The sequence below is a fragment of the Tiliqua scincoides genome, chromosome 5 (genome assembly GCF_035046505.1).
Source record: "Tiliqua scincoides isolate rTilSci1 chromosome 5, rTilSci1.hap2, whole genome shotgun sequence".
In the NCBI taxonomy this organism is placed as follows: Eukaryota; Metazoa; Chordata; class Lepidosauria; order Squamata; family Scincidae; genus Tiliqua; species Tiliqua scincoides.
The window spans coordinates 18,234,109-18,259,032 of record NC_089825.1 but is presented as its reverse complement, the minus strand read 5'-3'; the positions used below and the strand labels follow the sequence as shown (position 1 = coordinate 18,259,032).

Here is a 24,924-nt window from a genome sequence, read left to right as displayed (position 1 = left end):
ATCTGTGCAAGAACACTTCCACACTCCTGTGCAACTCCCAGTTATTAGTGGTAGTAGTGCAGGAGACTTTCCCAAAGGACTGTGCCCATTATAATTTTTACTGACCATGATACAAATGGAACCTGTTTTAACACTTGCTTCCAATCTCTCGGTCTGACTTTATCAAAAAACCAATAGCACAGAAATTGTCCATTTAGGATAAAACGTAACAACTCTTGTTAGAATGGCGGTACTAGTGGCACTTTGACAGTCTTTACTTCTGATATATGTGACGATTTCTGAATGATGCAGCTGGTCGTTCCCTGTAGTTTGTCCTTTCCTTGTGCAAGATTTGTTAAGGCCATTGCTGCGTTGATCTCTTTCCAATAGGTCTCATCTTTGTTTGATCTCTTTCTGTTAGCTGCACTAGAATCAAGTAACAAGAAACGTTTTCATGTGTGATTAGTAGTATTCTTCGAAGTGATACATGTCACAGATTTTTAAAAACACAGTCTCTCTGCCCAGAAAATGCACAAGAGAGTAAGACAAGGCAGAGGCAAAGCAGCAAAACTGAAAGTATGTTTATTTTGTACAGACCTTGCCTCTCAGGTCTCCTAAAGACTTTGGCTGTGCTAAAATATAGCAGCTACACTGTTGACAGACATGGATTATTTGGAACAAGTTTCACCAGCCTCTAATGGCATTGAATTGAAGGGCTTTTTTGGTTTAAAATAGTATATGGGTGGAAGTGCAATTGAGCTCAGCACCATGGTGGGGGCAGAGTCTTAAAGCCTCTCCAGTTCTTCTACTGATGCTCTGCTCTGTTTCATGGTACCCCAGGCAGCTATTTTATTAAAAAAACAAACAAAAAAACCCAGTTTGTGTGTTCAGGTCATCATCTCAAATCTTGCTTTAGGCTCCCTTGCCTTCAGTGGCACAGCTATAAGGATGCCCTTCAGGAGTTATGTTAAGTATTTTTATTTTTTTTACTGTTCAGTATTTAGAGAGGCACAATGTTTGGCAGAGGTGCTGGGGATTATTTAGCAGTGATGTTTCAATTGAATTGAAAACCCAATTGAGTTGGATTTTGTTTTATGCTGCCTTTTAAATTAGTTGTTATTTTGTTTCATTGCCCTGAATAAAGGGTATCTCCAGGACTGCTTGATCCCAGATGAGCTGATCCAGGCCCTTCAGGCAATCTGGGGAGGCCTTTCCTCTTCACTTGCTGAGATTAGATAGCTGGTGACTGAGCATTGAGCCTTTTCAGTGGTAGTGCCTTATCTCCAAAGCAACCTCCTTTCTCTCAAATTTTCAGTAGAATGTGTACATTTTTAGTAAACAAAGTAGCAGTCAATTCATAAAATTACCAGGAAGTGGTACTGAAACAGAGATACTATAAAGGTACTACAAAGTGGTAGTGGTAGTACAACAGACACCTGTTTGCTTGTTTTTTGTTTTTAATCTCTCATAAAAGCCAACAGAGATAAACACTGTCTGAAGACAAGCAGGCATGGAGCAAGCAGGTAGCCAAACTGAGAAGTCAACAGGAATGAACCGCGTAGACTGGTAAGGGCAGGGGGGAGGACAGTCTATCAGTACTTCAGTCTGTACCAGAGCAATGAACAGTTCAGATTAAGGAGACAGAAAGGATCCTGAAGCTTCAAAGGCTTCACATGACCTTTTGGCCCCTTCTGTCTTCTGACCCCTGCTGATTTTGTCCTCTGTTGGTATGAAAAGCACTACCTGGAGACTTGCCGCACCCTCTACTTATTTATGAAACATGTAAGTGGCAAAGGGAACATTTACTCACCTTTCACACTTGTTAGGTCCATTCTCCAGAGCTTCTGAAAGGAAAGAGTAAACTTGTTAATTTCCATTGTTAACAGAAACATGGTTAAAAATAACATTGGCTCATTTAGAACCAAGAAAATATAGTTATTGAATAATGGGCTCCAAAAAAAAAAATAGTAAGGAAAAGAAATTTATATAACCCTAAGGGTAAAAGTAGATGTGATGTGGTGATCTTTGACTTTTTAAAAACAATTGAAATCAGTTGCTGGATCAAGGTTGCAAGTCTAGGGGGGCAGGCAGTCAACACTTTCCCCATGTCATTCTCCCAGTTTAAATTATTTGGCCCAGTTAGTTATTTGGCCCATGGCTGACAGCACACAAGTATCATTTAGGCACCTGAAAACTTTCCTCTTGGATACTGATGTAAAGAATTGATGTGCCTGTAAAAGAACAAGGTGTGTGGCCTGATAAGAATACTCTAAGAACAATGAACAGAGGTAATATACAGTTATAATAATATCATGGTAAAACATGTACAGAGAAGAATCTGGATACAGTCTTGTTTTGAAGGCTTTTCATCAAAATGTATTCAAATCTTATAAGCAATATATCTATATTTGGTAGTAGTCAGACCTCACATGGAATACAGTCATTCCATTTTGAACACCACATTTTAAGAAGGACACTGATAACCTGGAACAAGTTAAGAAGAGTGCAACAAAGATGGTGAGGACTCTGGGAACCAACAGTCCAATTCCATGCTTCCTGGCGCCTGCTGAAGCAGTTGCAGCAAAGCAGCTGTCACTGTATCTAACACACTAGGAAGCTGCCAGAAGTCTCCTCTGAAGATGGGGACTTATTATTATTAACAGTATTTATATACCGCTTTTCAACTAAAAGTTCACAAAGCGGTTTACAGAGAAAAATCAAATAACTAATGACTTTCTTCCCCTTCCTGAGGAAAGCCCAGGCCCCAGCAATGGGACTCCTTGCATCTGCATCAGCTATTTTGCCAGACATGACAGCTTCCATATCGGGCCTTCTGGCCCTACATGGAGTTCAGGATCTGGAGGATCAGGGCTCTGCTGATTCCCTCCCCCTCCTGCCTTGGTTTCTGCTCCTGCCCTGACCTCCCCCTGCCCCCAGAGGCCGCACCACTTACCCCCCCGGCGGCAGGCACTTACCCCCAACAGTGGCGCATTCTCCTCCTGCCAGTACTGGGTCCAGCACCTGACTGGCCCAGCCCCAGCACTCCCTACACTCCAGAAGCTATAAACATGTTTTATGGCACATTTATGGTGCTCAGCACTGGTGCTAGGAAAGTATAGGATTGGACCCCAGATCCTATGAGGAATGGTTAAAAGAACTTGCTATGTTTAGCCTTGACAAGAGAAGACTAAGGGAAGATAACCATCTTAAAGATGAGATGAACTGACATAAAGAAGGAAAATACTTTCTCTTGGTGGCTCCTGAGGGAAGGACTAGAAACAAGGGATTGGAATATAAGAGAAGTAGATTTTGATGAGACATGAGGCAGAATTTCCTAACTGTAAGAGCTGCCTAGCACTGAAATGGTCTTCCTTGTGCACTAGTGGACTCTTTCCTGTTGGATGTTTTCAAGCCCAGGCTAGACAGAAACTTGTCAGGGATGCTATAGTAGTAGTAGTAGTAGGATGCTGTGGGGAGGAGGGTCAGAGGCCACAATGGTTGGACACTCCAAACTTTCACGGCTTCCCCTTTCCCCTTACTCAAGGCACTGATGGCACAATCCTATTCTCTTCTTGAGCCAGTGCAGTGACTGCTGTGCCATAAAGGCATTGCAACAGTGCAGAAGACATGCACTGGCAGGAAGGTCTGAGCCATCCTGTCAGTGCCAGTGGAAGCCTCAATGTGTGCTTGAGCACGTAGCTCCATGCCAGCAGCAGAGGAGTGGGGGAAAGCGGGAAGGGGGCATAACGGGGGGGAAGGGCAGAGTTGGGACAGGGTTGGGCGGATTGGGCCTGGGAGGGAGTGGAATCATTGGCAGCCACGCACACTATTTCCTATCCTCCTTCCTAAGCCTAAAATCCCAATATGTCCTCTTACCTTGCGGAGACCTCCTACCTGCTCAAGATGCAGTGTGGCACCGCTGCATTGGCACTGGGTAGGATTGGGCTGCCTGTCACTTACCTTAGGAGAGGTGGGAGAGAAGGAGATGGTAGAAGATGGTAGCCATCAGTGGCAGGCCTTCCAGGTCTCAGCAGAGCACTTTGCTCAGCTAGGCACATGGAACATCATTTCCCTGTAGGGGCTGCTGGAACCTGTAGTCCTCGTGTTACCCTGGCAGGGAAAAGATGCTCCACTGGAATTTGGAATACCTGCCAATGTCATCACCATCTGCTACTACTGTACAGCTAAGAGCTCCCAAATGAGCCCCAATCAAGAAAAACTTCAGACTTAGGGCCCAATCTTATCCAACTTTCCAGTGCTGATGCAACCACAATGCAGCCCCAAGGTAAGAGAGCAAACATTCCCTTATTTTTAGGAGGCCTCCATGACTGCCCTCCCACCTCTGGATGCAGACCCCATTAGCATGGCTGCATCCATGCTGGAAAGCTGGACAGGATTGGGCACTCAGCTAAACTTATGAGTAAAAAGATGGACATGTTGCTTATGCAGTTTTGAATACATTTTGACAAAATACCTGAGGCAGCAAACCATATCTGGATTCTTGTCTGTATTGTGTTTTGACATTGCATTATTATAATATGTATATTATACAGGTAACAAATTGTACTGTAATTATATAAAAGTCATACACATTGTGATTTCTTCCATACATTTCCATACTCTCTTTTTTGTGTATGCCTCCAGTGAAGCCCTTCTTTTTTGTTTTTGTTTTTGGTTGTTGTATGTCCACTAAAAACACTGACATAAATATAAATATAACAAGATAACACATCTGTTGCGTAAATATCAATAGCTAATACATCTGCTGCATTCCTGGGTCATCCCCAACATGCTAGTAGATCACTTGGAACCTTTCTAGATAAGGGGAAAATGCTCAGCACAATTCTAAACTAAGCTTCTCTGGACTACAAGTGCAATTGCTTGTACTACTTGCTTGTCCCTGGCGATGGATAGAGAGCAATTAAATTTGCTTCAGGGCATAACAGCTGGATGGTAGGATGGGGTGACAAAGGCTACCTGTTCACAGTTCAAGATTATTTATTGAAAGAGAATATGTGCACTCCAGAAGTGGACAAGTAGATTGTAAGAGAGGTTCTGTGTTTATCCATGCACAAGGCTACATTTTTAACCCTTAATTTGTTTTTGTGCCCATGACAAGTGGGTCATCTTATTTTCTTGCACAAACAGAATCTACAGTTTTGCACAGCTCTGAGAGGTTTGAGGTAACATGCCAAACTGCACATGCTGGTAAATGTGCCAGAAGAGATATCCAACATGAACAGACAATAAAAATAATAAGGCATCTTAAAGGTTCCAGGAAAGCTGGTACATTAATCCTGGCATAAGCTTTTGAGGATGTCAGTCCACTTTATTGGATTGTCAAATTTGTGCATCTGGTGTTACAAACTGCAGTCCCTGAAGCTTCTGCCACAATAAATGCGTTTGCCTTTAAGGTGCTCCAAGGCTTGTTATTTAAACCATTTTTGCCCAGCATTCCATATACGCAACAGAGATCAAATCTGTACATCTGTGGACTGGGCAAAAATGGGTTAAGATAAAGTCTGATTGCAATCTGATGCGTACTTACTTCAGAGCAAGTTCCACCAAATGCAATGTGACTGCCTTCTGAATAAACTGACACAGGACTGCCCTGCACATCTTTTTTTTCTTTGTCAGTGATCCCATGGTAAATCTACAGCTGTGTGTCTGTCTTGTAAGTGATTTAACATATTCAGAAGCAAACCAACACAATGGCAAGATGCAGGTTGGGAAATATATCCGGCACATGTAGCGCTGGGACCTCAATGCATATTGAACCATTCACAAAATCAAGCTGCATCTTGCTTTCCCTACAAGGCAAGACTATAAAGTCATTTCACAGAACAAAAATTATATGAAACTGTCCTTGTTTTTCCCATTTTACATGTGGAGGAGGAAGGTTAATCTTTGCACTATTTGTAATGAAGGCAATAGGATGTGCAGGTGGCAAAGTCTGTCCAGAATATGTTGAAATGTACAATTCAAAAGATGCTGTTTCCTGCAGATGAGAAAATAAACATTTTGCAGTGTAGAACTAATGATCCATGTTCCTGAAATCACAACTCAATGTAATATTTCTTCTCACGTTTCCAGTAGAGTGATTTTGTATGTATGCATATGTTTCAAACATGTTTTTTTCCACAGAATATGGCATATCTCTGATTTACACACCACTGAAAATACACAGCTTTCAGTGCAATCCTATGCATGTCTTCTCAGAAATAAGCCTCACTGGGTTCAACAGAACCTCACTATGTTCAACAGAACATACACCCATACTGCATCCTCCATGCATGACATTAAGAATGAGGCTAGTTTAGGGTAGGGCTGAGTGCCCTATCTAGGGCACTACTTCATTACAACATGGATTGGGGGGGGGGGGAATTGTCTTTTTAATTAGTGACATAACATCCTCCTTTTAAGGAGTGGAAGTTTGTTTTGACAAAAATAATTGTAGTCCTTTAAAAAAAATAATGTATGGCAGCTGGTGCAAACTCTCCTCCAAAGTGCAAACTCTGAGTGAGGCTGCAATCCTATCCACACTTACCAGAGAGTAAGCTCCATTGACTATAATAGAGCTTACTTCTGAGTAGACAGGCATAGGATTGGGTTCTGAGTCTCTCACTCAATATTGTCCCTGATTCAGCATGGATTTTCACAAGCACCATATCCTTTGTCACCTTAAGTGAGCCTGAAAAATATACCCTCTGTTGATCATTATGATATATAATATAATGCCATAAGAGGAACAAAAGCACCAGGCACACTCTAATTGGCTAACCCAGTCTTAATGCAGTCCAGGGCTGCACCACTTGTCCTACTGACTTTACTCAGCCTGTTATGGAAGTTTATGTTGAATCCAAGAAATCACTGTTTTCCCATTCATGTATTTGAAGAAGGACTGGCACACCGGGACCTGGGGAAGGTCAGGTTCTGGGCCCCATGAGGTTACCACCCTGAGTACCACTACTATGTAAGTGGGGACTGGAATGATGCTGATCTACCTCCCAAGGTAGCCACCCAACTGCACCTAGTAGCAGGCTGGCCAAGCCCCACCTAGAAGTGTGGCTGCTCCACCTAGCAAGGAAGGTTGATTGCATCAAGGGATGTTTGTTTTCCAAGAAAAACCCGGAAGAATGCATTTCTTTCCTGAAGTCAAAATTTTGCTGTTTCAGTCATAGGACCAGCAACTGGGCAACCCTCTCTAGATAGAGCATGGATAACCAAAAAGAACTTTATTTGACAGACAAGAGCAAAGAACGTTCTCAGGAAAATACATTCACAGAGACAACTGCAAGTTTGACCACCCCCTCCCCAAGCACAGTGATTTCTCTTACTTGGGTGAAACCCAGTGGTGTAGTGATAAATTTTAAAGTGCAAGAGCTTATCATGACTCCCCAACAGTCTATCAAGGCTATCACAAAAAATAATTACTTTAAATTTCATCATTAGAGTATTTTCTTTTATCTACTTTAAATGAAATACAGTAAGTTTAAACGTAGATATAAACATAACATTCATTTCATTCCAAAAGTCAGTGGGTTTTTTTTCTTTAAATGTACAAATATTGAAAAATGGAACAAACAATATCCCCCCAAATATAAAAGGTATGTTAAAGTGCCAGGCTCTGCATGTTTACTCAGGAGTCCCACTGTGTTTGCTATAACTTATTCCCAGGCAAGTTTGCATAGGATTGCAGCTTTAATTGTAATATGAGGTACACACTGTCTGTCAGGTAGCCCCTTGAGAAAGATTATGGCCCAAATCTTAACCCACTTTCCAGCACTGGCATAGCTGTGCCAATGGGATGTGTGCTGCATCCTGCAGTTGGGAGGCAATCACAGAGGCCTCTTCAATGTAAGGGAATGTTTGTTCCCTTACCTCGGAGCTGTACTGCCCTTATGTCGGTGTTGGAAAGTGGGTTAGGATTGCGCCCTACGACTTACAGTTGAATCCTACGCATGGTTACTCAGAAGTAATTCCACTATAATCAATGAGTCTGACTCCCACATAAATGTGCACAGGATTGCAATGCTAGAGATTAATGCAACCCTTGAAGACCCTAGGCAAATTTCTCAGCTTGTCTCCTGCTGAGCCTGATGCTTCTTCTCTGCTAAGGTCCTTTTGAAAAAGGTTTTAAGCACCTGAATACTCCTGCTGCTGATGCCATTGCTCTTGCTGCAGCAGCAGAAACCCCAGAGCTCCACTTGCCCTTGATTATCCTGGCAGGCTAACCAGTGTAGTGGCAAGTCCAGCAGCAGCAGTAGCAGCAGTCCCCTTAGCACTACATAAGCTAGAGCTGACATTTTAATACCCACCCCGTTGCTTCCGCCGCCTTTGGGACAATGGAATATTGTCTCTTCGTTCTTTGGGACAATGGAATATTGAGAGAATTCTTGGGGAATTTAAAGGGGAATGATTCTTTTTTAAAGGGAGCCACTATGGTTGTCAGTGGTGGGCCCTCCTGGGTGCCTAGGGTCCTGGGACAGTGCTGAGATATGATAGCACTGCACAGTCACCCAGATAAGTTGGATAAGGCCAGGTAAGTCCAGTCGCTCATAGAATCTTCTGCTAGATAGGAACTGTGGCTGTAATTCACATGTGCATTCGCATTTCCTCATGCTTGGGTGGAATTGCTTAAATGAAGTTGTGAGAGTTCAAAGAGCAAAGTGATACCAATTTGAAAGACAGAGGGCTTATTTTCTAAGGGTGGTGCCATTCATCACTGATGGAGGAAGCAATCACTTTGTAGGGTCCTTGAGGGTCAACACCTTAAAAATGCCATTGATTATAGCATCTTTCCCTGCTCCTTGCCTCCAAGAACCCTGCTATTTCACTGACACCAGGGGACTGCTTGGTCAGGAAGGCTTCATCCTGTTTCCACTATTTGCCTAATAAGAAGCAAACGCCTGTTTCCTGTTGCTTCCAAGAGGATTATAAATTTCTTATTATTGAAATTCTACACACCATTAAAGAAGTTTTCAGTGTAGAACACTATTAAAACTGTAGCATTCAGTGCCAAGACGTTAGTCATTGGTCAACAGTAGCTGTGTCGCAACATGCTGTTTATCAGCACCACATATTTATTATATGCCAACCTTCACTTTGACAGTGGCATGCACACATTCACATGACAATTAAAACACTGCTCTGACCAGTTATAAGAAACTGGGAACACAATGAAGACACTGGAGGGAATAATTTCAAGAGGTCCCATATAACTAGAGATGTGTGAATAATTTCGGTTTCGGGGTTGTTTTCCCAGATGCTTGGTAGGTATCTAGAAATGGAATCCAGATTATTTCTGAATCAGGAAGAGCCTCATTAATCCTGACCCCAAGACACAGCACCCTGAAAGGCTGATGGTGCCAATACTGTGCTTAGTTAGATTTTGGCCTGGCCTTACAAGCCCCTTTTGATCTGAGATGTCCTGAAGTTTAGTAATCTCCTGAGAAGATTGTGTTATCTACCTCTAAGGATCTGAGCAATCTGCCACTGAAACCTTGGTGCTTCTAGGTTTTACTGGCAGCTTTATTTATATACTGCATTATATGCGACACCCAGCTGAAAGTCTACTTGCCATCCTTCATGACTTACAGTTTTATGTTTCACTTTTTAAAACATTCTCCTCCTAATGACTGTGTGAAAGATTCTCCCAAAGAGAGGGAAATGAACAGCTCAGCTACACAGGAGGATGGGGAAGCTACTCTGCACACAAAGAGGCTGTTATGTGTAATATGTACAGAGTACAGCAGAAAAGGGAATGGGGGAAGAGTTCTTTTTCTGATGACTGGCCAATATGTTTCCTTCAGTAAATAGCAAAATGAAGACTTATCACTCATAATGCCTCCTGGGAACACAGTACAGTGCTTATTTTGAGAGTTTATATGCTGCACACCACTCCAAGGAATATTAATTGTGTACAAAGAAAGAGTGGAATTTTGCTAAAATTCAAACAATGGAATAATGCTGTGTTGAATTATACCACAGCTGGGTTAAATAATGCAAGTGTTAAATAAGTCACTCATCCACCAAATTGGACATATCATGGCATATATTAAGCTTGCCAGATGTGCCTTTGCATCCCTTTCTATAAATGAAAGTATAGGATATTAGATCACAGGGTATCTCTTGCTAGGCTGCTCTGCATTCCAGTCCATTAGAACACATCTCACCAGCTTCACTGGCTCCAGATTTTTTTTCTTGGCACAATTAAAAGTGTTGCATAATACTGTTTTTGGTTTTTTACTAGGATATTTATTGTCATATCAACCTTCCCAGTCCTTTCCATCTTCTTCAGAGTTTCTACTCCGGTTGTCTCTGCCTTCAGGGATTAGGCAGGTGATGACTGGAGACAATTCCTTTTCTGGGGTGGTGGCCCAGTTTTGGAAACTTCACCCCCAAAACGCTTACATGGTAGCAACTATGTTGATCAGGTCAAGGCAACTTTGATCTCATGGACTTTTTAGATCCTGATGTATTTTTTCCCCTACTCTTACTGGTGCCACTACATTTTACTCTTAGAGATTTCATCATCTGCAATTGTTTTATTATTTTATTATACTGTTTTGAATGTTTAAAATAGTTTCATTAGGTTGTCAGGCCCAATAAAAATGCTGAAACTGTGCTCTGGTCGGACTTGGAAGTGGGGAAGCAATTCGGCATCTTCGGATATTGGAGATCCACGGATGCCAGACCTGCGGATAATGTGGGCCCCCTGTATATAACATGACAGCTCAATAACAACATTTTCACCTACCTTAAAACATAATAAGCTAACCCAAGGAATATGCCACACAACATTTGTTCAGACAGACAAAAGTGAACATGCCAGTGCATTATCCACCCAATCTTTTCTTTTAACAAGTGCATCTGCTACTAGATTCTTATGATTTCTCCAGTATAAATTTTCAGCTTCTGCTGAAAAACATGAGTATCTCAAAAACAGATGGAAAAGCAGCAAAGAACTATTTTGTCCTTTCTTTCTACCACACAACAAAAGGTCTAGATCAGGAGTGTCAAACATAAGACTCATGGGTTGGTTACAACCCAAAGAAGCTCTTTATCTGGTCCACATGATAATTGGGCTCCCTCAGTGCCTCCCTTTCAGCTGCTTCTGCCAAGGTTTTGGGAGGAAAAGACAGAAGGAAGTGCAGGAGGCCCACCACTGGACTAAAACTGGACTGTCCAGTGGCAGTGGGGTTGATGGTGAGTGGAACGGGGAAAGAAGTGGAGGAGACAGACAGGGAGAGGCAGATCAAGGTCAAGAAGGGACAGAATTGGCAGCACTGGCGCCAAAAATACTCTATCCCTCTTCCTGGCTTCAATTTGTCTTCTTGGGTCCACTCATACGCATGCCAGTAGCTGGTACAAATTCGAGTAGGCACAGCAGAGCAATGAGGGCTTGCCCCCACCCCGGAGGAGATCTCTGGGACCTGAAATTCCCCCATGGGATGCAGCATGTGCCCTACAGGCAAGGCTGCATCAGAGCAGGGGGAGTTAGGGAGAACTAGGCTGTTAAGTAGGATGTGCACCTAACCAGATGTGCACCTAATTTTGCAGTAACACCAGATGAGATTTCGTTACATTGTTTTGTTACATAGTTTTCTTTACAAACAGCAAGGGGGGTGTGCAAAACATAGTAAAACCACAATGGGGAAAGGTGGAAGATTTCAGTACTTGGCCCCTCTGCAGTTTTGATCCTAATCACCAGCCTCATGCGCTATTCTCTAAAGTTTTTTTTTCTCCTTTTTCCACATACTGGTTTCCGAGGGAATATTTTTCCACCTAAAAACAGCACGGGGCAGGGGGGGAGAATTGGGCCTTTAGTACTTGGTCAGCAGAGACAAAGTACTAAAGACCCAATCCTATCCAACTTTCCAGTGCCAATGCAGCCCTGAGGTAAGGGATCAAACATTCCCTTATCTTGAGGAGGCCTCTGTGACTGCCCAACCACTGAAGGATGAAGCACATGCCCCATTGGCACAGCTGTACTGGCACTGGAACGTAGGATAGGATTGGGTCCTTAATCCCCTCAAACCTCCATAATGGTATCCCTCCCTCCCCACAATGTGTGCTTCACTTCATTTCTTGTAAAGAAAACTAACCCCTTATCTGGTGATATGGTACAACTGGATACATGTCTAGTTGGGCCATTGTTCTTGTTTTATTTAGAAGTGCAAGACTGGAAGGAGAATCATAGCTCAGAGGACAAAGTAAAGGACACATTGTATTGCATGGTTGGCAGGTCACTGAATAATTATGATTTTCATATCAATACTGGCATTAGCACAGCCATTTGTTTCTCTTTGCATCTCGTGTGAACTGGCTTTTGTTACTTTTGGAGATGACTAAGTTGACCCAGATTTTTCAAATAATCTAGGGGAGGAAAGAATAGAAAAAAGAAAATGGAAGGACATGGCTGAATGACACAGAGACTTTACATATGTGATTTAGTGGCAATTTAATTTTTTGGTTACTTGCAGTTCTTCCAAACCACAGTTTACGGGCACACACGAAGTATGCAGCATAAAGCTTCAAAAGGTTAAAGCAAAAGGCTAAGTAGAGTTCACACAATAAGCTTATTGTTTTAAAAGAACTGAAATGAATATTCATGGTGAACAAGCATGCCTATGGATTCAAAAAACAAAGTCCACATTAAATTTTGCCAAAACAAAACAGTATGGCTACTTTAACACTACCAGCAATCAGAGGTCAGCCAACATTTCTGGAACATGCTTGGACTTGAGATTTGGCAACTCTCCAGGGAAACAGTATTCTACACTCAAGATACATTTAGACAGAATGCCCATGTGCCCTTATGATCCTAAAGTGATAGTGAAATGAGATTGTGATTGATCTGGAGGCGTGTTGGGTGCCTAAGATATGACAGAATGAATTAATGATGGGTGAACTTCTCTATCTTGATTTTAATTGAGCTCAGTCAACTAAACTGTTTCCAACTCCTTCCCAACACCTTGAACAGAAATAGCTCATCTCCCCCAAGCCCTTTTCCAAAGTTCAGACTACCTTGCCCTCACACTGACTGTAAGAATGATAGATTCTGCAAGTCTTCCCCAATAAGTCTTCTCTGCTACCCTTTCTCTTCCCACTTTCCTACATCAGAGGCAGTGAGAACTCCTTCATATCCTAATACTTAAAAACCTGCTTACAGCAGTATCTCAACTGTCAGGAATCCTTGTAAATGTCATTTTCTAGGAGACCTGAAGCCTTATGTATAGAAAGTAGGCACTTCAGCAACTATAAGTCCCAGACTTCCTTGTGTCAAGGGGTCTGTCCTGATTATGTTTAGCAGCATCCTGTGTGCAAGAAGTCCTAGACATGTAGCATCTAGATGACTGATGCCCACAATAAGGATTTGGATACCTTGTGAAAACTACATTTCCCAAATCCCCCAACACCCTGCTTTTGCAGTGTTCAGGGTACCAGGGAGAGAAGGAGGTGTTCAGATTATATAACATACTTGAGAATAAGTTACGCTGGCACTGTCACATTGATTAACAATGAAACCTAATATTACACATTTTAAAAGTTTCAAAAAGTTACACATTTTGAAATCTATTTCTCAGTGTATGATCCTGGCAATTATTAATTTTCATATCACTAGATAGGAATACGTTATTTCATACTTTGGAGGTCATATCTTCGAGACAGAAACATGTTAAGATATACATCTTCTTGCATCATACCACATTTTGTCAGCATATGAATCCAAGTAAGTGACGGCTGATTCTGACATAATGCCTGATGCTGTCAGGTTGCCTTTTGTTCCCGTTTGTACACCTGGAAAAGTAACATCAGAACTGATTATTCCTACTATGGTAATCCACAGACAAACCCACATGCAGGATCACAGGACCTTCATGGGTCTTCTCTGACAGACGATCAGAAAAGCCACATGGACAACCAATTCTGATGCAATATTTCCTCAAGTATATGTCTATGAATAACTTAACTGGGTGGATGGCACTTGGCTTGCATTTCCAGGAGTCAAAGAGAAAGGTCAAACCTAGATCTACAAACTATATTAGAGCCTTATTCTACAGCAGGGTTTCTCAAACTGTGGGCCATGATCCACTTGGTGGGTTGTGAAGCTGAAACTAAGAAGCTGGTAACAGAGAAAGAAAATGCATAGAGCCGTATGGAAAGTGAAACTGAACCACACTGTACATTTACTCATGAGTAGACAAATGTGCTTTGGTCCACTGCAAAGGGCAATCTTAGAGGAATCCTACACAGCCAGAATGGTCCCAATTCATTGAACGCAGACCCCCCAAAACACCAAAAAGGAAGTCCTTCTCTCTAAGCTGATGAATGCATTGAGTCCTATGGAAAGTGAAACTAAGCCTTATGGTTACTCATGAGTAAGCAAATGTGCCTTAGCTCATGTTGAAGGTCCGGCGAAAGGGAATGCAGGGACATTAGAAAGTTCCTGATTTGATTTATGTAGAGCTCAACAAATGCTCCAGAAAGCAGCCCCCCCACCATAAAAAGAATAAAAACAGAGGCTTCAAATGCTAAATATTATTGCTGCATATTCTGCAGTATTATACATTCTAATATTGCATCTGTTCTGCAGGCTGCTACAATATCAACTGAGACACTGAAAAACATACACAGGAAGTACAGGAGCCATCCTCTTAACTCCAGCTCCTGATGATCCAGCCAAGAGTCACAGTCTTTCCTTCTGTATTATTTTAGAAAAATTGTAAGTGAGAGCTTCAAAAATCTAAAATGTAACTTTCAAAGTTAAAACCAAATGCAGCCAGAATAAGCATACGCGAGAGAGCCAGCTGCTTCTTTAGAAAAATGATGGGGAGGAGGAGTAGATTTCGCAGTTGTATTTCATTCCTAATACTGACTTTATAGCAGTAAAATGTGATTTACTTATAGTCACTGGATGTGGACTGGGAGCAGACCTTCTCTATAATGTATGCAGTTAGAAGAATTTAAAAACTCTCCCCCAAAAAGAGTTGCCGGACAAAGGAAACCACTCAATTCCTTGCTCCTCCCTCCTTAACATCCCCCCCCCCCAAAGAAGAAAGAAGATTGCCTTTAGAGTAGTCACTTCTATCCTTCAAAGATCAGGGTCACCATTTGAGTGAGGCACTCTGAAGCCCACCAAAATGATTCATGTTGGAAGGGAGGCCAGATATTAAAGTGAGAAAAAAATATCCAGAATGAAATATGATGTGCAAAGTACTGTATGAAGTTAAGAGTGCTGCATAAAAATAATGCATTATAATGTGAGGATAATAACAGAGGGAGCTCCCCTGGGCTGGAATCAGGGCCAATGGTGGGCAGAAGAAGAGATGAAGGATCCATGATATTTTCTTGGGTGGAGCTCCAAACATCACTTCAGGGGATCAATCTTCCTGATTAAATAAAAAATGGCTAAATTTCACTGTCTACCTATCACAATCCAAGTACACTGGTTATACATTTCTTTATGATCTACTTCTCTTAACACTGACTGAGTAATTAGACAGCTCTAATTAGACAGATGCAGGTAAGGGCCGCGAACTGGATCACTCGGACTCAATCCATGAAAACGTGGTTTTCGCAACTCGTACGGACTCGAGTCATGTTTTAAAAGTAAAGCACTAACTCGGGCCTTGGGGTTTTACCCTAAAAATGAAAAAACTCAAACAGACTCAAGTCAAGACTTGCTTTTGTGTGTGCTTGCAACTCTGTTTTACGCATGTGCTTGCTTGCTTCCCCTCCCTCTGAAGCTTCTGTGACTCGACTTGTTTCTCAAAAAAACTCACACTCAAATCAAAATGACTCAACAATAGCTCTGGACATGTCGCAGTGGCCACTGTTATGACTTGAGGGTTCCTTGAGTCTCAAGGAGGTCGGAGACTCAAGACTCAACTTGGGACTCGGGGTGTGGCTCTAGCACATCCCTGGACAGATGTGTCAATTAGACAGATGTGAGAACAGCACCACACAAACATATACTTGCTTTTTCTTTTTTCCAGTACACTATAAATACATGTACTACAGAAGGAGAAATTGCCTTGAAATCTATTTCTCACTGAAGGGGACAAAATGCTGATTATGTATGGCAGGGAGTGAAACAAAGAAAACAGGCTGGCAAATAACAGCATACAACAAAATGGGATTCAGGGATTTTTCTTTTGACTAACAGCCCAGTCCTATCCACCACCACCCATGGTGCAACTGCTCCAGACAGGAGCACACTGTATCCAGTGCAGGGGGGGAGGGAAGGGTAGACTGACAACGCACATGGGAAGGCTCCAGCCTTCCTGCTAGCACTCCAGCAGGGTGCACATTCCACCAGCAGGGCAGCCCATAGGATTGGACTGTAAGCATATGAAATGGGCTATAGATAGAATGCAAATGAAAATTAGGATGAATGAACAAATATTTATACTGAACGTCTTACTGCAATTGTGGAATTGAATATTGATTTGATTTTTGCATTCAATGTTAATCTTTCAGGCAGCAATCCAGATATCAGTTACTGATAACTGGTTTAACTGGTTTAACAAAGCTGGCACCAGCCCAAAAAGAGCCCAACAGTGTGAAATGGGCTTTTCCTCTCGATTCTGTTGAATTGTGAGAAAGCATTTTTGAAGATATGTTCCAATGATTTAAAAAAAAGAAGGCAGAACTATGACGAATACAGCCGCAGAGGAAGGAAAAAATCCCCTAGGGACACATCTGAGATACACATAAAATCACACACGGCTAATCTTGGATTAGGAGCTAAATATTTCTAATGCCCTTAGAAAAAAAAATTGTGTAGGTTGAAATAGGATTGACTTTTTATTTGGCAAAAACTTGAACCTCTTCCAAGAAATTTATATTTAATGGTGCTGAATATTTGGCCAAATTTGCATGAACAGTCACTACCTCCATTCTCAGTGAAGAGGTCTCAGGACTTTACCATTAATACATGTAGGCTGAAGATAAATGTGCAAGTTTTGCGTTCTTACAGCACAATCCAAAGGTGCCAGTGAGCCGGCACAGTCCTCCCTGTACTGGCTGCAAGTGTTGTAAACATGCCATAAGGTATGCCTGTGCCAACTTGTGAATTTGCTGGCCTGCTGGAGCCACATCCGAACACAACGCTGACTGGCACAGGTACGTTCACGCTGGGCAGCAAGCAGGGTGGGAGGGTGACAGGAGGGTGTTTTGCAGGGGGGGGAGTGTTTTACAGGGGAGCTGGCATTTCTGAGTGGGGGAAGGCAGAACAGGGAAAGGAACAGGCCCGAGAGGGGGGTGGGACTGGCAGTGGCAGCATAGCGCATCCTAGCCTCCATTCCCAGGCTGGTCATCCCTAAATGGGCTTCCTAGATTTACCCCAGCTATATAGCTGGTCCAGATCTGGGAAGCCCCATGGGGTGGCTGGGGCTTTACCCAGGGTAAGGGGAAATATATCCCCTTACCCTGAGGAGACCTCCAGTCACCTCCTAAACTGCCACACGGCCTGGCTGCACCAGCGCAGTTTAGGAATTGGGCTGTACATCTGTCTGTAAAATGGTTAGAATGCGTGTATATTATTCATCTTAGGTTATCATATACTAGTAAGAAGCAGCTGAGCAGCATCCAATGCTATGCACAGCCGTACCAGCCAGTAACAGCATGAGATGGTTTAAGATTTGAAGCGAGGAATATTCCCCAGGAATATCGTAAAGAACAACCCAAAACAGTGCTTCCAAAACTTTTTAGCACTGGAACCCACTTTAAAAACCACAATCTACAGAGACCACTAGGCTAAAAAAACGATCTAGAAATAAATTATTATTATTATTATTATTATTATTATTATTATTATTATTATTATTATTATTATTATTAACAGTATTTATATATCGCTTTTCAACTAAAAGTTCACAAAGCGGTTTACAGAGAAAAATCAAATAACTAAATGGCTCCCTGTCCCAAAAGCGCTCTAAAAAGATGCAAATCTAAAAAGATGCAAATGAATACCAGCAGACAGCCACTAGAACAGACAGTGCTGGGGTGAGGTGGGCCAGTTACTCTCCCCCTGCTAAAAAAAGGAGCACCCACTTGAAAAAGTGCCTCTTACCCAATTAGCAGGGGTTAAATAATATATAATAAATATAATAAAAAATAATAAATAATAAGTCATAATTAATACACTGTTAATCAATAATAAATGGGGACCTGTGCTTCCAAGGCTGCTAGAGATGTTACATACAGCACGTGTGTGTAGACAGTTGCTAGAATCTAAGTTTTAGAAATGGAGTTCAATTCTTTCCCCGTTTCCCCAAGCTGTTGCAGAATGTATCCAGAAGACAGAATTGGAGAGCAAGATGTGCAGTTAGGGACTTCCAGGTCAAAGGCTGAAACAGGGTTCACATGTGATCTACGGCATACCAATTACACAGGCCTACAAAATTGAGGTTTTTCCCAAAAATTGAAAGTTTTCCCCAAACTTTATGGTGGTTTGATATGAATTTGGGGTGCTGATTCCAAAAATGACATCTGTTTTGCCCTATCACATCTAGTTTTGGAGACACAGCATAGCCTCTTTAGTGAATGGTTCAAGCAGCTTCCATGGTGTAGGCTTCCTCATGAGGAAGCTGCTTGAACCATTCCCTAAAGAGGCTATGCCATGTCCCTAAAACTAGACGTGATAGGGCAAAACGGATGCCATTTTTGGAATCAGCACCCCAAAATATACCCAGGAATTGGTGTAACGTTTAAGGAAGCAAAATGTGTGTTGGCTTGTGTTATTAGAAAAAATGGGAATATGTGACATTTTAATTTGGGGGTATGAAGATTACCTCATATCTACTATTTTCTTTTGCATGGAAAGTTTTTTTTTTTTTTAACGTTTCAGAAACTTTTCATGACCCACCAAAAATTGACTCGCAGCTCACTGGCGAGTCCCGACTGAAACACTGAACTAAAACATATGCAGGGAGCACAGTCATATTAATGGATGAGGAGGGTGGGTAGAACCACACACAACCAGAAAGCTCACATAGCTTAGCAAGGAAGAAGAGGTCACAGTGATTCACACCTCCTTAGGCAATTGCTTGGACCTCCATAGCTTTGCTGGACCATTGATCTGAATCCGTATAAGGAAGTTTCTTAAAGTTTTTGGTAAAGCGAATGAAACAAACTCCTAATACTTTCAACATGCTTATGTTCAGCTGTGTTGTAACTTGACAACGTCTGCCTCTAATTATACATGGCAGTCATCTGACCACACATAAACAGATATTACACAAACCTTTGGAGGGAATGATATTTGGCTACAATAACTTTTGGAATAATTTACTCCACATCCTGACCTTAAAACACCAAAAACGATTCAAAATGTCTTTGGGATTCAAGCATAAATATTTTTACTGAACAAAGAGATTGGACTTTCTGACCTCCGTGGAGTTTACACTACATGTGTTACTCAGGAAGAATATTTCTTTGTTTAGAGGCAATGCGCACTTCTAAAATATGGCAGTCAGAAAATCTGAGCATCAGCGTAACAAATATCAGTGGTGTACTCCCACAGGCTTTCATGGACTTCACCCTCAAAAACTGCAAAGCAAACAGAACAGAATGTCACAAGAGTAATGACTTTCACTTCTTTTTAAAGTAAAGTCTCTGGATCATAACAGCCCTCATGTAACTATAAACTACTCAGCTATCTCCAGAGAACAGAGCACAGACAAAGAACCTATGGCAATGATTAGAACTTACCCATTTTTGCCCAGCCCACAGGTGTACACACTTGGTCCCTGCTGCAAATATGCAATGTTGGGCAGAAATGGCTTAAGCAACTATACCTTGCTGTGCTTTAATTACAAAAAGTGTGTTTTAAACAGAAGCAAGTCTAATGTAAGGGCAGATATTTCGATACAGAAAAAAATCAACATATCTTTTTTCCACTCGTGGATGATGCAGTCCAAACTAAGGTTTGTCTTTACACCAGGCAGATGTTGGTTTGAAGACATACTGACACTGGAGCTTGCCATCTACACAGGTCAACACACAGTAACTTTATGTAGCAAAAGCCCATAGAAAGAAATCAAAACCTTTGTTTTATAAAATGTCTACACAGAAGACTCAAAAATAATTAATCCCATCTCATTTACATGGCATTTATTTCACATCTAAGCTTATTATATCAAGTGACCTGAACAAAGCAATATACACTATGGTGAAAGAAATTATAGTTCCAAAATTAAACTGACCCATCTAAAAAGACAGCAAAGGCCCTACTTGATCCTTTAAGGTAGCAATATAAGTTTAGTATCATTATGAAAACTATGTACTTGCATAGCACCAATCTATTTATTGTGGAGTATATAAATAGTATACTGGATATATGGTAAAGGTAAAGGTTTCCCCTGCACAGTTCTGTCTGACTTTAGGGGGCATCTCCATCTCTAAGCCGAGGGAGCCAGCGTTGTCCGAAGACATGTTCCGTGGTCATGTGGCTGGCATATGCACTTTTACCTTTACCATACAGGATATATATACTAGGCAGTCATCATGACAGGGGTGTATCTATCATGAGCCTTTGCATGTCACAAGAAAGGGTTACTCAACCACTAGTAAGAAATTAGAAGACCAGAGAACACAAAACACGGGCTTCAACATTTTATCACAACGAATAGGTAAAATAACCCAATCGCCCAATTTGTGGCTCACTTCTAGAAGTAGTCTAGAAGTTCACTCCCGAATAGGCCTTTTCAGCCACACTAGATGCTGTTCCAGAACCACCATTCAGAGCGCGATACCATAGTCTTTCGAGACTGAAGGTTGCCAACACACTCTAGAAGTAGTTGGTAAAAACAACCTTTGAGGACCAAAAGACATAAAGATACATATTCACCATATGAGCTTTTTTCTCTATAATAGAATTCTATAATGGGAAAAAATTAATTCTATAATGGGAAAAAATTAATTCTATAATGGAAAAAAATTATCATGAGCAAGAAAATTATTTATGACCAAGCTTTGTCTGTGAAGCTCCAGAAATATTCCAACTTCCACTTTTCTTATACAGTATTTAACAAGGGGGGGGGGAGCAAGATGAGAAGTGTGCTGGGGGACTCCATTCATGACAAGGAGGAAATCTGTTGCAAAATGATTAGAAATGAAAAATACTGAGTCTCTGAGGCTGCAATCCTAACCGCACTTTCCTGAGAGTAAGCCCCATTGAACAAAACAGGACTTACTTCTGAGTAGACCTGGTTAGGATTGTGCCCTTAGGGTCACAAGTTATGATATATGTATTATAAATAAAGCAAGACCCTTAGAAGTGAAATAATGGCCACTGTATTTGATCAAGAGAACACTGGACCTAGGAGGGGAAAAGACGATAAGGGAAGATAAGAATTGCCAAACCATATTCTTGCTTCCAGTCAATATGGCTTAGGAAAGTCACATTTATCTAGGGACGACTGCATGTTGCCCCCAATCTTTTTTCCAGATACCTCTATTTTCTTTGCCTCACTTATTTTACCGGATTTTTCTCTTCCCCGGCTTCGCAGCACTTTCACGTTTAATCTTTTAACACGCTAACAGTGATTCCATGGCTCATAAAAGTAAACATGGACGGACCACAGTGAAGAGAATATCTGTATAATTATTTTATGTGCCTGACATTTGATCATACACAAGGTTTAAGTCATTCATGAATAGGGCACAAGGGAAAGAACAACTCCAGAAAAACAACCATGCTTGTTTGGTTGAATGGCATTCAGAAACTCAGTCCCTACTGCCCACAGTAACAATTTGTAGTCTGTTTGGCAAAGTGAGGAACCCAACGGCAAGCTCCGTGGTTTAAAGTAAATGGCTCTACAGCAGCTTGGATCCAAGTTTTAAAAACGTTCCATGTTATTTTAGTCCACGTCAAGCCTTTTAAAATTAAAAGAAAATGTTGGCTTTAATTATAGATTAAGAAGTGAATCTTCTTTCGAAAGAATGTACTTTTTTCACAGAGCAGAATAGTTATGAGAGCTGTCAAAGTTTTAAAATCCATTCTCTCATCAGAGAGAGACTTCGCCCCCCTGCTCCGAATGCTTTAAAGCAAAATATGTAAAAATCATTCATTTGTGGAACAATATTTCGGATGCTTTTGCCATTGCTGTTGTGGATATTTGGCACAGCCAGGCTTTTTCCAATATTTTAGCAGCAAGGCTGGAATGAGAAGGTGGGGTATTGATACACATTACGCTCCACTAAGGACAAGCCCCGGCTGGAAAATTTACTCCATTTGCTGGAATCAAATGGCTCCCCGTAAGGTATGTGCAACGTAGCACATTTCACCACTATGCAAATGAAAATATGGGGCTTTCTCCAGACCCCCACTTTGGCAGGGTGGTGAGGTGCTACAGTAGGAGAAGTGGCTGCTTGTGGGATAATTTTCAGCAACAATGGGCCATCTGAAAATCATTATTGCACAGCAGTAGATTTTCCACATGTTCATGTGCTGGACAAGCAGGTTGCCCTTGAAGTATTGTTCCCTGGGGGGAGAAGGAAAACCCAGAGACAAATATTCTAATGTCAGATCACTACTTAGCTACAGCCAGAGAAAAGTGTGGCCAAGCGGTCACTTGGCGATGCTGCTGGCACAGCTACAGTATAAAGGAAGAGAGCAACCGATGCAGAAGACAAAGCACTGAGGTCTGTGATGAAGGCAGGGATGGCAAACAGGAGCAGAAAGCAAAGCTTTCTGAATGCTGAAGAGAGAATTAAAACTAGAATCTTTTGTCTTCTATTGCAACTTTCAGAGCTGACATCTAGTTTTATAGTGCTACTCTAGTGCTGTAAGGAACTACTCTCAGCCACTTGCTCCCCTCCAGATAAACACTTGTTCAGTTGTTGAAACATTTTTAAAATTATTTAGAAAAGGAATACGGTAAGTTTTGAAAAGTATTCAGGCAACACGTGTAGGGCGTTGGCTATTCATTTTGCATTAATTGAACATTTGGTTTGAAGCAGGTGAGGAAGATTGTCAGAAATCAGAGCCTTTTTCAAGCACAGTAAAAGAAAAATAATTCCTAACAGGAATCCCTTAAACAGAATAACTTTTATTTCTCCTAGAACAATAAAATAAAATTTAGATCTACCCCATGTAATGAAGCGTGCAAATAGCATGTTCCTCAAGCTCTACGTAGCAGGAGTGTGGAATAGGCTAAGCTACCTTGTTGTCAATCAAACTCTTATATTAACAACTAAGGTATATTTTCACTAACTGACATAACATGCTTTAATGTCTAGACTTTTGTACTCAGACTAGTGTAACATCATATATTATTTAATAGCTCAGGCATCACAAGCATTTGATAGGGTGTTTTCTTATTTCTTGATCTCTGTGAAAGTTGCAAAGACTTGATTTTCATGTTTATACTGAAGGAGCTCACTGAAGTAAACATGAAACAATTCTATTTTAGCATTACTAAGTGATAGAACAAACAGTGCAATTTTGGATCCGTAGAAGCAAAGGGAACAAAACCCCCTGCATTGTGTCTAAGCAGGAAAACATGACATGTCAAGATCAAGAAAAAAGTCAGTAGCGAAGGACAAGAGAGGGTCATCTTGAGAGCATTTTTGAACAATGCACTTTTACTATGAAAAGGTCAAAAGGCTTACTGATATGCCTGACATTTCATAAGAGGTTAACCAATTAAGGAGCCTAATGGGAACAATGCATTTAGAAAGTTAGGAAAAAGCTTCTTGTATTAATTTAAAAGAAAATAACTTCATAATCTTATAGTGGTGGTAGTTGAAAATTGAACATAATTCCTAATGTCGATACCCATCTTTGCTGGAGATGTGGTTTTTGGTCATCTCTTTATACATATTTAGAGGATTTGTCCTGAAGATTTGTTGCTTAAGGAAAGTGTTATAGAAAAATGTAAAAGAACAACAAATTCTGATATACCATTTACTTCAATGGCTTTACTTCTTGATCTCCTAAAAGATTTTTAAGACTTAAGTCCTTGACTATCAGACTGTTGCAAAAATTACAGGCAACATTCCCCCCTTCCCCCCAGTGAAATTCCCAAATGCTCACAATTTAGGGTCGTTGAAGTATGGTGAGTTGGAAACTCAATGAAATTATGAGACAGGCTACAATCTCCTGAGAATGTCCCATTGAACGAGACTGACTTCTAAATAAAATGTAAAAGATTGCGCTGTAAGAAAAGCTATACCTTTTCTAGTTAGCAAAATATAGAAATGTTTGCAAAGAACTGGCTACTGTTAGTTAATTTTTGGAAATGAAAACAGATCAGTGTTAATGTTTATAGCTTTTTCTTCATGTTGGCTTTTTAGACATTGCTATTTCTGTGTTCATAGTCTCTTCTAACTGATTGAACTATGGCTTTGCCAATATAAACTTAGTTTTAAAGAAATTAATGAATGGGGGACATCTTGCTCTCAGCTACAATTATTCCCCTAAAATAGGCAGTCATAGGAGGGCATTTTAGGATGGGGCAATACTAACGTCCAACAAGCATTAAACTAGGGCTCTGCACGAATTTACATTAAGTGTCCCAAATGATTTATTTGAATGTAATGAAAGGTTATATATGTTTACATTTCCTGAACATTTCCTGTGTGCCCATTGGGCAAAAAGGCGGGGTATAAATTAATAAAATAATAAAATAATAAAATAATAAAAATAACATGAGAGACTGCTTAAAAATATTTTTCAAATATAATTAGTATTGTAATAGAACTACTACAATTCTAATATAATTTTACCTATGTTTAGTTGTATTCTTGTTTGTATACAAAATATAATATACACTGAAAAGTGATATTCTCAACAACAAAAAAGGAAGGTTAAAAACAGTAAAATCTTTTGCCTCATGCATCAAGTTCCTCTGTTGGCTGAGGAATTCCTTCATATCTGTAAAAGTTTCCTGACTAAAGAGAATTTGGAAACCATTGCATTGAAACTAAGAGAAT

At 40.9% G+C, this 24,924-nt stretch overlaps 1 protein-coding gene across 1 annotated transcript in view; it reads right to left on the bottom strand.

Annotated features, from left to right (window-relative positions):
* Nucleotides 1–218: 218 nt before the first annotated feature.
* MKX (mohawk homeobox) overlaps nucleotides 219–24,924 on the bottom strand; it is a 64,275-nt gene continuing 39,569 nt past the window's right edge. The window contains exons 5-6 of the mRNA XM_066631008.1: nucleotides 1,790–1,823; nucleotides 219–405 (exon numbers count right to left, since the gene is read on the bottom strand). Coding sequence (XP_066487105.1) covers nucleotides 219–405; nucleotides 1,790–1,823 — 221 coding nt within the window. The remainder of the gene's footprint in view (nucleotides 406–1,789; nucleotides 1,824–24,924) is intronic.